At 37.2% G+C, this 14,516-nt stretch overlaps 1 gene segment (V, D, J or C); it reads left to right on the forward strand.

The window, feature by feature from the left end:
- Nucleotides 1-12,942: 12,942 nt before the first annotated feature.
- On the forward strand, nucleotides 12,943-13,835 carry LOC128099583 (Ig kappa chain V-II region 26-10-like). The segment is given in 2 exon segments: nucleotides 12,943-12,991; nucleotides 13,402-13,835. Coding segments are annotated over 2 exon segments (483 nt in total).
- The last annotated feature ends 681 nt before the right edge of the window (nucleotides 13,836-14,516 follow it).

The following is a 14,516-nucleotide window of genomic DNA, read 5'->3' on the forward strand; positions in this document are numbered from 1 at the left end:
ACCTCCATGGAAGCAGAAGTGAGAGGATGGGCTGCCTCAGCTGCTCCTCATGACTTACTCACTGAAACTGTTTCTGAGATGTCACAGGGTTTTTAGAAAATCTCACTGAGAGACATTTGCTTTCCAGAGGAGGCTAAACAGTCCTCTCTCTACTTTATCTTCCTTCCTCTTCATTTCCAGCCATAAAGAGTACCAAGGCCTTTTCTGCCTTAGCAGAGGACACAGCCAATTCCTTTGAGGATTCTGAGTTGTATCACCATCTGGAACTCTTCTACAGAAGAGTAGAAGCTTCTGTGGACATTTCAACCACTCATCATTTAGATTCAATGAATTTGCTTCTAAGCACCAGCATTTAAGTGGCAGGAAAATATTATTGAAAGAAGCTAACAGTAAAACAGAATTTCTGTTTTTCTCACAAAAGCTAGAGCATATGTGTCAGAGACAGGAGAAGTTACCTAACCATGATCTTCTGTTGTGCCTTAAAATTTCAGCCCTAAGTGTTGATACTCTCAGCTGTCTGTGGCTATTCACATAGGATTCTTCTGGCTCATATGCCCATTCACGTCCTGTATGAAACAAAATAGAACCTCCCTCCTCTGACTTTCAATCACACTGTGTGTAGTGCAATGTAGATTATGTGACATGAAATAATAGAGAGTAAAGGGCTGTTTTGAACACACCTCCAAAAGTGGTATTAGTGAGGAATTTATATCCCATAGCACAGTTTTAGAAAAAAAACAAAACACCGGCCCAATAATGGTGATCTATCTTCAATTCTGTTTTTTTTTTTTAAAATTGTGTGTGGGTAAGATCTATTTCCTGTGATTTAATGATGTCTCATTCTTGTATGTGTCTATCTGTGCTTATAGAGTACCCACAGACTTAATTACTATGATTTTGAACAAAAAAGAACAAGTTACAAGATAGAATACCACATTTCTGGGCTTCACATTTTCTTAGTTTTGCTGTCTTTGTATTTTCTACATAAATTGTGGACTGAGTTAATCAACTTTAGAAACTCCTTCATGAGTATTAGTTTCATTACATTAAGTTTATGTGCAAATTGGAGATAAAATACATTTAAAAGTGATTTCATGGAACTGGATAGAATGACCAGTGTTTAAGAGCACCTGGTGCTCTTGAAAAGGACCTGGGTTTGATTCTCAGCACTCATATCGTGATACACTGCTATCTTTGACTTCAGTTCCAAGGGATAGAACACCCTCTTCTGGCCTCTAGGAGCACCAGACAGGCAAACAATGTTCTTATAAACATGCAAGCAAAACACCCGGACATGTAAAAATATTTTTTAAAAAGTAGTTCATGTTATGACACAGATAAAGTCTGTATTAATTTGTATGCTTGTTAACGTACAGGAGCTATTCCACTACCCTTTGTGTATGTATAGATTTTATTGTACTTACTTCTAAATATTTATTTGAGATTCCTTATTTATGAATTGTATACTAATCTTATCAGCAAATATTTTATCTCATGTCCTTCATTGCTCATTTATTAATAGAATTGGTGTATCTGTGCTATTATTTTAGATACAAGTGATGACAGTGACATTTTGATCTTTCCTGTAATCTGAGATAAAAAGGTCCAATGTTCTTTCCCTCATTATGACTATGATATTTGCCTCACCTTTATAGACAATATATGACAGTAAGGTATTTTAGTGAGTATGCCTTGTTTTCTTAGAAGTTTATCATAAATAGTGATTGACTCCAACAGAAATGATTTTGAAGACACTATAGAGAGAATTGTATAGTTTTTCCTTTTAATTGTCAGAAGGATGAACTATATTAATACATTGTTAAAATGACTTTTGTCTTGTGAAATACATTTGACTAGATTATGGTACATAATGGGAGATGAAGACAGGGAGGAAAAGGCAGAGGCTAGGAGGAGGAAGAGAAGGAAGAAACATTAAAATAGCATTAACTTTGTTCTTTTCCTCTACATCCATGTCTCACCTTACACGTCCTTCAAAAAAACTTTGTTATAAAAACATTTTCAATAAAATATCAAAATTTCTTTATGGTGTCAGAGGTTTAGTGCTGACATTAGTTCATCTCTGTTTACTGTATGCACTCTCTGTGGCCCCTTACCATAACAACAAAAGGCTCACAGAATGAGCTTTTTCTTCTTCCAATGTTTCCATCTTAGTTAATATTCACTGTTTTAATTCCTTAGCTATTTTGAATGATTTGTGGTAACCATCATAATAACTATGATGCTCATAATAGAAAAAAAGATGTCTTGAGACAACAGTTATTTATATTTATTTAATTTAGAATATATATTTTTCTTCTTTCTCCTTTTATTGAAAAAATATTTTTCTCACATGATATATAACCTGATTATGGTTTTCCCTCTCTCTTCTTCCAGTTCCTCCCCTCCTACCTTTCCATCGGTATCCAAGCCCTTTCTACCTCTCAGTAGAAAACTAATAGGCTCTGTGATGAAACCCACTTGATCATGGTGTATGATTTTAATGTGTTCTTGGAATTATTTTGCATCCAACTCTGGGAGAAATAGAATCATTCAAGAGTCCTGTGCTACTCAAAAGTGTTGCCAACAGTGTGACAAAGGAATAATGGGTATTATTTCACATCAGAGAACAATGTGAAGTAGTTTTTGAAAATGAAGGAAAGGAGAAAACAGTGGACATGTGGTCCCATTTTATAATATGACACTGAACACAGACTGGACCCAAGTAAATCACCTTGTCCCAACAACTTCCTTTGTGATAAAAGTTTCTGAGTAATTATCCTATATCACTGTGCAGAGGGAAGATGAGATATGTAGATTTGAGCCTGTGGCCTCCTGTATGACTCCTTCTGTTTTTGCAGTAGAGGTAATCACAGCAGAGTTGATTATTTCATTTTGCCTCTTGTGTGTTACTAAATTTTAAAGTGAATATTTGCAGATATAAAAGCAAATACTATAAAACAAACAAGTTGGTGAATTTTTTTAGCTTTCCTACTCACTCAAATTTCTGAATTCTAATATAAATTTGAAAACCAATACAAATATGCCTCATTTTATTATACAGCATCAAAGACAGAGAACACTCCCAAGTACATTCTACAGTGTTTACATAACCTTGATTGAAACCCCAGACAACTATACAAAATAAAAGGACAAAAGGATACATTATAGATCAATACCCTTAATCAAAACTCAATCACAACAACAAATAAATTCAAAACTGTGCAATAGAAGTACATTTCTTAAAACATACAAATGACTAATAGCTATGTTGCAAAAATATTCAATGCTACTAATCATGAAGTATATGCCAAGAAGAATCATAATGAAATATCTCTCTATTGTGAGAGGTAAAGCATTCATTGTAATATAAGCCAATATGACCACTAGGCAATTCACCATAAGAATTTTCAAAACATTGAAAATGGAGCTACCATGTGCTTTAGTGATCCTATTATTGGATCTACATGAAAGTTAACCCTGAAAGTCACATTGATGTCAGAATATGGTCAAAAGAACAACGCATGTTGGACAATCCTTTGGGGAACTGAGAGGCTCCATGGGAAATAAAAAGCAGACTTTTTAATTTTTCATCTCAGGTGAATTTTTTTTCTCCTGGATTGCACTTGGATGTGATTTTGTGACTCCAGCAAAAACACTTATATTCAATTTACAATACACGTTTATTCTTGTTAGAGGGCAGAGCATTGCTATAGAACCCAATCTGGTCAGTGCATCCTTAATCTGGATATGGACTTCTGCCTTGCTTTTATGCTTTCTAATATATAATCTATAGTACATGTTTGGCAAAAGTGTTTAAATTTTTCTGTCCTGAGAAAGTTCTGGGAAAGGGCTGCTCTATTAATATTTTGTATGTTCTTACTGACATTTATTTACATGATTTTCTGATCACTTTTTTTCTGAACTCAAACAACCTTCCTTGGATCATTGTTTTCTTTGTTTCATTCTTGTATAAGAGTACACTGAACCTGAAGCAAGGGTGTCTACAGCATTGGACTGTAGTCTGCCCCATTCTCAGAGGTCCTCAGATCCCAGATCCAGCAGACAAGTTCTGTACCAGTCAATGAAAGCCTAAATTGATGAGATTGAGAAATTCACAGGGAATTACTACAGTGCACATTTACATAGGGCTTGGAGGATTAGAGTTTTATTAATAATTGGTGTGGGAGGCTCTGACATAACACATACATTGAAGGATTTAAAATAAAAAATAAAAAAAAAACATTGAGAGGATGTGGAATGAAGGAAAACTTAGCCCATTGTGAGGAATTAATTTATTGGAAGTCTGTTCCTGGGGACTAAATATTGTCACTGTCATTCTAATCAGTCAGTCTGTTTTTGGAGACAAAGCTTAATTGCAGGAATTTGTCTCCATGCCTTGTTTTAACATCTAGAATGCAGACATGTCAATTTGATGTCATTTTGTTATTAATATTCTTTTAATCATATATGTATTATAATATACACATATCTTCAGTGAAAAGTCATGGAAGCACAGTTTCCAATGATGTAGCTGCTGTGTCTGTAACAGATACAGGTCACTCCTTAGCTTGGTGTAGTGGCTGTGAGACAGGCCCCTGCCTCATATTCAACATCTTGGTTGGCATAGTGATAAGGCTAATCATTGTGTAAAATGCTATAATATGGTAAATTCTAAGAGTTTCATAGTAGAAAATAGAAATTAAAATTAAATATTTAGTTCCTCACCTACACTATTTATATTATTAATACCATAGGCATATGTGGCTAAGATTAAGGTATCACATGGAACAAGTGTAGGCATTTTAAAAATTTTAAAAACTGAAGGGAGAGGGAAATGCTCTGTGACTAGGACCCTGGTTTCACCTGGAGGGGGAGGGGGAGTTCCTTTTGTTGACTTTACATCCTGCAACAGAGAGAAAACTGCAGTGTCCCTCAGAAGTGAAATCATTTCCTGTTCAAACCCAACATACTGGCTAGACCTACAGGAAACTCAGGAATAATTCATTCAGAATTCCAGGAAGCAGCAGAAATCATGACCTGAATCACAGTGGGAGAACAGCAAACATCATGACAATGGTTGAGACAACAAAGCAGCTAGACCACGAACAAGGCTTACTACAAACGACATGATGCTCATTTGAAGGAGAACCAGTCTCTTGGGGCAGGTATCCAAAGAGCAATCCAGTGGGAAGATTATAAAATACCACAGGCCTGGGAAGGAGCAGGGGAGAGGACTTTGGAGAAGTGCCAATTGTAACTCAACTGGGACACTGAGACCCTGTTAAAGAAAAAGGAGATAGAGAATGCAGAAGAAATCAATGTCTTTTAAATGACTTGACTCAGCAAGATTTAACTACTCCAAACATAAAGTTAGTAACCAGGAAAATAGAAGAGCTGTGAGTATCTATTAACCAAATCTCAGAACTCTAAAGTATGGGAAAGAACCAATGGGATAACCAAGCAGAGACATATGCAGCAATACAATAATAGTAGAGAATTTCTGCATTTTACTTAGAAGTGCACAAAATAGATCAGTAAGGGAAAGTGTGATATCATTATTTCTTTAACACTTTAGACCATTTAGACATAACAGACTTACATCAAACACACTGCCTTCAAGAGCTGGGTGCACATTTTTCCCAAGAGCACATGGGCTATTCTCTAAGATATAGTATATATCAGTCACAAAAGAATCTCAAACAACTTTAAAAGTTATAAAATACAAATCATATTCATTTCATATGCACATGTAGGGTACAACTAGTGAATATGTGTATGCACACATGTGGGTGTACCTGCAAATTTGGAGGTCCAGTTCAACATTTTGCGTTGATCCACTGATGTATTTTACATTATTTTCAATTTGTATTGTTTTTGAGAAAGGGGCTTACACTTGCATGGAGATTGCTGAGTAAGCTAGATGGGATGGCCAGCGAGCCCCCTGTCTGTCTCTTCCTGTTTATTCTATGCTACAGGCTGGTATTATGATCATTTGCAACTGTCCTTGGAATGTTTTTAGATGTGTTATAGGGATCAATTTCATGTGTTCATGTTGTACAGAAAGTATTTTATGACCTGAGCTACTCAAATCTTCTTTTTATCAATGATAAAAATGGGATGGAATTACAAAGGAAATCAGAAAGACACCTGAAAAACTAGTAAAAATAACAGAAATACTCTCGGAGCTCCACCTGGGGCCTGGCCGTGGATCTCTGCTTCTGCTTGGATGTGAGTTCTAGCACGACAGTTAGGGTATTTGGCCATCTGATCACCAGAGTAGGTCAGTTTGGGATTTCTCTCAACCATTGCCACATGATCAGCGAGAAAGAGGAGGGAATGTATGAGCGAGAATTGTTGAGACCATGACGGAAAAAAGCACAGGGACAAATAGCCAAACTAGTGGAAAGACATGAACTATGAACCAATAGCTGAGGAGCCCCCAACTGGATCAGGCCCTCTGGATAAGTGAGACAGTTGGTTAACTTGAACGGTTTGGGAGGCACCCAGGCAGTGGGACTGGAACCTGTCATTAGTGTATGAGCTGGCTGTTTGGAACCTGGGGCCTATGCAGGGACACTTTACTCAGCCTGGGTGAAGGAAAGGACTGAACCTGCCTAGACTGAATCTACCAGGCTGAGCTGAATCCCCAGGGGAGTCCTTGCCCTGGAGAAGATGGGAATGGGGGGTGGGATGAGGAGAGGAAGGACAGGGGAATCCGTGGCTGATATGTAAAATTAAATTAAATTATAAAATAAAAAAATAACAGAAATACACACACACACACACACACACACACACACACACACACTTATTAGTAAATGCACCTGAAGAAGAAATCAGCAAGGAAGCTGTAAAATTTTGGAACACAGATGAAAATGAAAGGACTAAATATTAAACCTTATGTTATGTGAATAACGCAAATGGCAGCTATGCAGCTTATATTAACACAGTGCAACATTCTTAAATGAGATTCCGATTTGGAATTAAGTCCATTGTTATTGAGAGGTATCAATGATTATTGATTGTCAATTCCTGTTATTTTGTTGTTATTGTTGTTGTTGGTGGTGGCGGTGGTGGTGGTGGTGGTGGTGGTGTGTGTGTGTGTGTGTGTGTGTGTGTGTGTGTGTGTGTGTGTGTGTATGTGTGTCTGTAATTCCCTTCTTTGCTTTTGCTGCTGTGAGATCATTTTCTGTGTTTTCATGGGGGTAGTTAACTTCCTTGGTTTGGATATTCCCTTCTAGCATCTTCTGTAGGGCTGGATTTTTAGATAGATATTGTTTAAATATGACTTTATCATGGAACACTTGTTTAAAGTTTTGCTGGTTATGGCAATCTGTGCTGGCATTTGTGGTCTCTTACAGTCTGCAGGATGTCTGTCTGGGCCCTTTTGGCTTTTAGTGTCTCCATGGAGAAGTCAGGTGTAATTCTAACAGGTTGGCCTTTATATGTTACTTGGTCTTTTTCCTTTGCATCTTAATATTCTTTCTTCATATTGTTTAGTATTTTGATTATTATGTAGTGGAGAGGCTTTCTTTTCTGGTACCATCCATTTGGTGTTCTGTATGCTTCTTGTATCTTTATAGGTATGTTCTACTTTAGGTTAAAAAATTTTCTTCTATGATTTTGTTCAAAATATTTTCTGAGCATTTTAGCTGGGATCCTTCTCCTTCCTCTATTCCTATTATTCATATGCTCCAGATGAGTTGTGTCAGGAACTTTTTAGATTTAATATTTTCTTCTACCCATATATCCATTTCTTTTATTGTATCTTCCATTCCTGACCTTATCTCTTCCATATCTTATATTCTTTTGGTGAAGGTTGTCTCTGTAGTTTGTTTTCATTCCTAAATGTTTTATTTACAGGATTTACTCAGTTTGTGTTTTCTTCATTGTGACTATTTCCATTTTTATGTCTTGTACAGCTTTGTTTCCTTCAATTGTTGTTTTTTTTTTCTTGGCTTTCCTGAAGGTATTTATTCATTTCTTTCAATTGTTTGTTTGTTTTCCTGGATTTCCCTGAGTGATTTATCATTTCCTCTTTATATACCTCTATCATCTTCATATAGTTGGTTTTAAGGTGTTTTTCTTGTGTGTCAGGTATGTTGGTATATTCAGAGCCTGCTGTGGTAGGATAGATGGTCTCTGGTGGTGACAAAGTACCGCGGCTGTTATTGTGTTCTGTTGCTCGAATCTAGGCATCTGGGTTTTGGGTGATTATAGGTTTAGGTTCTGATTTGGGGGTTTGTGTTGTTTGGGTGAGAGTTTTATTCCTTGGTTTCTGTTTTCATTCTGGAATTTCAGACAGTGTGTTGGTTGATTCTTGCCTGCTTTACTGGCCTGCTATTCTTGTGTGTTCAAGGTGAAGAGGAAAGCAAAAGGGATAGTCGCTGGTTTTGGAGGCTGGGAGAAGAGGAGATCAGGGAGAGATATGCAGATGGCATGGGCAGAAGTGAGGGGAAGCTGCCCCTAGTGTTCTTTTACATAGGTAGGGGTAACCCTGAGAATTGGGTTTGAGGTAATATAGAGTGAGGAAGGTCTTCATGAAGCCTGCCTGGTCTTCAGGCAGCCTTGCTTGTGGTTGAGCAGGGGTTTGGGGACTAGGACACAGAGATGAGGCCAGAAGGGAAGGGCAGTGGGAGATGGTCTGTGGGATCCACAGGAGATGTGTACAGGTGGGATGGGAAGCTTCTGCTGGTGTTCTTTTCCAGAGGTAGGTATGACTCTGAGAATTGGTTCTGGGGTAATAGAGTCAGATAGATCTGAAGGCCCTATTTGACTTTTCAAACATAAGAATCCTGAATAATTGTTCCTTTCTAAACTGCTGAATTCACCACTATATTTGCATATTGCTTCACAGGGAAGACTTTCCCTTGCTGGTCTAAGATAAAAGTAAATTAGTAATCTTGCCTTGACTGTTCAGTCTCCTAAGATCATCTTCTCACAATGAGGTACCCTCTTTAGTTCCTGAGGCAGCTAATGCTATGGTTACTGGTAAGAAGAGAAAGGGGATACAGAAGAAAAATGGAAAGAGGGTGAACTTTCAGGCAGCTACAGTCCAAGTCTTTACTGTGGGCATATGAAATGTCATGTCCTGTCTTTTAAGATGAACATGTGAGGCTTAGATCTGTGAAAATTATTATGTTAAATGGGACAGTATCTGTGATACTCAGAAGATTTGACACACATGTAATTGAATGGTCTGGTCTACATTACCTTGAGAATCCCTTTAGAATGATGTACTAATATATTTTAAAGTGTTTGTTACACTGACAAAACTTTTATTCACAACCTGTAAAGATCTCACTTGAAATGTATAATATGAAGATAATCTTAAATTCTGCTCATGCATTTTGCACATGATTTTGTACTTCCCTCTTATTATTTAAGCTTCCATTATTGACGTTGTGCTGAATCAGGCTCTAGTCTTCCTCTTGGTCACCCATGAATGGACAGCCTCCATCTCCTGTAGGTCTACTCAGAGCCTTCTAGGTAGTGATGATGACAAAAATTTGAACTAATACCAGCAGAAGCCAGGGCAGTCACCATAGACCCTTCTCTATGAGGCTTCTGTCTGGGAATCTGTGGTTCCCAACAGGTTCAGTGACAGTGAATCAGAGGCATATTTTACATGGAAAATTGGCAGAGTAGAGGCTGAGGATGTTTGAGTTTATTACTGCAAGCAAGCTTCCCATTTTGCACCCACAGTGACAGTGACACAGACACTAACAAAAACTTTCTTTCTTGGTGTGTTCCAGCTTTCAAGTGCGTTGCTTGTCCCGAGAGAGAGAAGTGCAGCACATTGTATATGTGCAGCATATTATTTTTGTCACAATTTGTTTTAATTTTAGTTTAGATTCACTGAGTTATTTAAAAGGATTCTTTGTAATGTTAGGAATTATTGTGTCCATTCATATATATATATATATATATATATATATATAACTTTTCATTGCATTTTAATGATTATTTTGTCTATAGTTTAATATTTATTAATATGAAAGAACTGTCACCTATGTTAATTGTATTGGTTAGTTTTCATGATGAAAAAATTTCCTTTGGAAATGTTTTTGGGATAAAGCCTGGATACACTAGGTTGGATTAGGTTAAAACACAGTAGTCTATGCTACTCTTTTTTAATAATAAGTATTAGCAATATTGATGGCTGAGAACTAACAATTATTACAGAGTATTGCATCTCTTTGCTTTATAATATTTTTACATTTTATCTGGGTACTAAGAACAAAACCCATGTTTTATACAATAAATTAAAATTTATATTTGAATATATATTTATATTTGTACTATATTTTTATGTTATGGATTTGTATTTTATACAATAAATTAAACATGTATGTTTGAAAATATGACCATTTTGTTTTTATACTGAAAATTGTATTTGCTATCTCCCTTTTGTTTCAATTAATTTGTATTTTGTAATTAAATTATTCAATATTTTACACAGTTCCACATTATTCTTTGTTTCATCTGTTATTATGGTTGTTGGTCAGTAACTGTCCTTCTAAGCCACGTGAAGTTGACAAAATCGTCTAGTTCTATTCAGTTTGAAATGACCTGTATGGGCTTGAGCATCAATCAATTAACATGTTTTCCCTATTTGACGAGGGTAAAGCAGCAGACTCACTCTACTGGGTAGCTCTGATTCACCATCAAAATCCCAAGTGACTTTTGCCAAATGAAGACCCAGGGGACAGGGACAGGGCATTCACAGATAACCCAGAGGCATTAAAAGAGTGGATTTAGCCGGGCGGTGGTGGCGCACGCCTTTAATCCCAGCACTCGGGAGGCAGAGCCAGGCGGATCTCTGTGAGTTCGAGGCCAGCCTGGGCTACCAAGTGAGTTCCAGGAGAGACGCAAAGCTACACAGAGAAACCCTGTCTCGAAAAACCAAAAAAAAAAAAAAGAGTGGATTTAGTTTTTATTCACCTTGATGTAGTCCACTGTGAACTTGGAATCCTTTGTTGTGGCTACAGAACACAGAGGCCTATAAGGGATAAGATTCTCACTCAAAGTTAACAAGAATCTATCAGAATTTCCTTTTCCGTATAAAGAAAACCTCTGGAGGGAAGAGTTTTCCTAAGACTCAATATGGAGGAAATATGAAACTGTAACTGTTCTTTCTTTCCTATGCTCCTAAGAGAGTTGTCCTCTTAAGAAGCCTCTCTTACTAATTGGATATAGGAGACATATAATAACTATGGAGGGCTGTCCTAGATGACTTTTTGTTGTGATAAACACCCTGACCAAAAGCAACTTGGGGAGGAAAGAAGGTCAGTTTACAGTTACACATCACAGACCATCATGAATGGAACTCAACAGAACAGAACTCATCAAGCAGGTCATGAACCAGGAGGCATAAACTGAAGTGGAAAATATGGAAGAGTGCTGCTAACTAACTTACTCACCATAGTTTGCTCAGCCTGATTTCTTATATCACCCAGGTTCATCTGCCTTGGGGTGGCACTGTTCACATTGGGCCAGGCCTTCTCACATCCATCATTAATCAAGACAATAACCCAGAGAATTGTTTAGAGGTCAGTAAGATAGAAGTATTTTCTCAACTGAAGTTCCTTCTTTACAGATGCCCCTAGCCTGTATTAAGGTGATAAAAACAAGCAGGACAGGGGCTTTCATCAGACTGTAATAATAGCCTATCCTGAACTCCATATTCTATTCATGAGGCATTAAAAAATCCCCTTTACTCTTGTGTTTGCATAGAACTATTAGATTTCTATCAGTGAGAAAGAGATTTTTCTTTTTTAAAAATTAAAAAAGTGTATACTTGCTGATATCTTTTTCTATGTATTAATACACATGCATGTAGATAACTACATATGACAGAAGGGTGTGTCGGGCCCCTGTAGCTAGACTTATAGGTAATAGTGAGCAACTCGGTACAGGTGTTAGTTACTAAACTCAGGCCCTCTGGAAGAACAGCCAGGATTCTTAACTGCTAAGTCATCTATCAAGCTCCAGAGAAATTTTCTATTCTCAAAATATGATATTAAAATCAGTTCACTGAGTGAACTGGTGAGATGTCTCAACAAAAGCTCCGGCCATTGAGGAAAATAACTTGATATTTTTCCTGCATCAATATGGTAGGTGAGGACCATGTTGACTCTCACATGTTGTCCCCTGCCCCCTACCTGTGTTCCAGGGAATGAACATTCCTTCAAACATACATACAAACATATAACAAATAAACAAATGTAAAAAGATAATTTCACTCAGGTATAATTGCTGAATGAAAAGTTATATATATTTAATTCATAGAAAACAAATGAGTTGAAATTCACCTATGAAATATCATTAGCCAAAAACATCAGAGATCCATACCTCCATTCCAGAGTTTCATTAATCCATATTTCCTATGACAATTATATTTATTATCCATCAGTTATACATTTTTCATGATAAACACTTAAGATATGCCTTCCTAGTACATTTATTTATTTTTGTGCTCCCACAGAGAAAATTAAATAAACCACAAGAAAGACAGCTCCTAACTTCTACATTTAACATTCATAAAAAAGGCATTTCTCTGTAAAATTCATAAAAGAGCAAAAGCATAGTTTTTTTACTCATAGAGAGTGATTGCATACATGTCTTCATTTTCACTCCTTCAAGTGTTTCTCTAATACAGCACTTATTAAGTGTCTAATGTTATTCAGATTGACAGTCTGCAGCATTTTCCTACCAAGCACCACATTCTGTTTCAATATTGCCATTTCTGACATAGAAGATATTTATTTAGTTTTTGAAAGCATAAAAATCCTTCATGACTCTTCTCTCTATCTATATTGCAGCACTAACCCTTCTTTTGCATATTCCTCCCTAGGGAGGACACACCCTTGCTACTCTGGGATAAAAACTCAGTCATCATCTTGCAGTGATTTACCAGTCTCCTTGGGTTAACTCCTCAAAATGAAGTTGCCTGTTCTGCTGTTGGTGCTGCTGTTATTCAGGATTCCTGGTGAGGACAGAGGGAAGTGAGAAAGGAGGATGGGTAGGGAGCATGAGCCCTGGGTCCCACTGCTGATCACATGTTCTGTTCGTGTATGAGAAGACAGAGGGGTCTTATCATCTAGGATGGTGCCTGTGGGGTTTACATCTGTGAGAGCGAGATTTCAGGTTGGACAGAACCTGGGCTACAATGAAGATTATGACATAGATGGAATGGGACGGTCTAAGTTATGCTTAGGCTTTCAATTAAGTTATCCTTATGGCTGTAAATTCACTTAGCTTGTCAAAAAGAGAATTTTAGTGTATAAACAATTGTATGTAAAAATAAACATCTCAGTTGAAATGAATATCAAAAAAGGATACATAACGTTTGTTCATGAAGTGTGCCATAAAGTTTGTTCTTTTCTGTCTTTATTTCAGCTTCCAGAGGGGATGTTGTGATGACCCAAACTCCATCCTCCTTGCCTGTCAGTCTTGGAGATGAAGCCTCCATCTCTTGCAAGTCTAGTCAGAGCCTCGAAGATAGTGATGGAGACACCTATTTGGAATGGTACCTACAGAAGCCAGGCCAGTCTCCACAGCTCCTCATCTATGAGATTTCCAACCGATATTCTGGGGTCCCAGACAGGTTCAGTGGCAGTGGGTCAGGCACAGAATTCACATTCAAGATCAGCAGAGTGGAGCCTGAGGATTTGGGAGTTTATTACTGCTTCCAAGGTTCACATGCTCCTCCCACAGTGATTCAGACCCTAACAAAAACACCCTTACTTGGCGTGGTCCAGTTGCCAAATATGTTACTTATCTCTGAGACAAAGGGAGGTGCGGAGGAAGTACAGCTTAGTGGTTGCAGCTGAGGGCCATAGAGCATGAATGCCTTAGTTATTAACACCTAACTGGCCATGCATTTCAGGCTTCATCAGGACAATAACGATGATATTGCATCTGCCTCAGGGGCATGGTGAACAGGTGCCCTCTCAGCAGGAGGAATGATGAGGTAAGCTGAGTGAAAACCATTCTGATCCAAGAGTCCTTTTCTGCCTGTGTCACTCAAAATTAGCCAGTACGGAAGACAAAAAAAACAGACTTAATCTTTAACTGTCTCCTTTACTATATAATTACTTCATTTGTCACATTTTATGTTTTGACTTAAATTCCATTTTATTAATGTAAATACTGCATATCCTACTCTATTTTGTTTCCTATTTGTGTAAAGTATGTTCATTGACTCCCTAAGTTCAGACTATGTTTTACTAATGAAGTCTCTCTTTACTGATGAACAAATGGTTCTTTTTATCTTCATCCAGCTGTTGTTACTCTTTTGACTCCATGTTTTATTCCAAATTACATGCACAATTACTGATGAGTAGAAACATATTCATGTTAGTATTTCCTGGATGTTTGGAATATTTTCTTTCCTCTGTTCTTATTTGTTTATGGTTTGGTGTTTTTATGGATTTACAATATTTTAATTTTTTACGTCTTCATTTGTGTAAATTTAGTTTATTTGTTGCAAACCTGTTTTCAGATTAAAGTAC

The sequence above is a fragment of the Peromyscus californicus genome, unplaced genomic scaffold (assembly GCF_007827085.1).
Source record: "Peromyscus californicus insignis strain IS unplaced genomic scaffold, ASM782708v3 Scaffold_6__1_contigs__length_162567912, whole genome shotgun sequence".
NCBI lineage: Eukaryota > Metazoa > Chordata > Mammalia > Rodentia > Cricetidae > Peromyscus > Peromyscus californicus.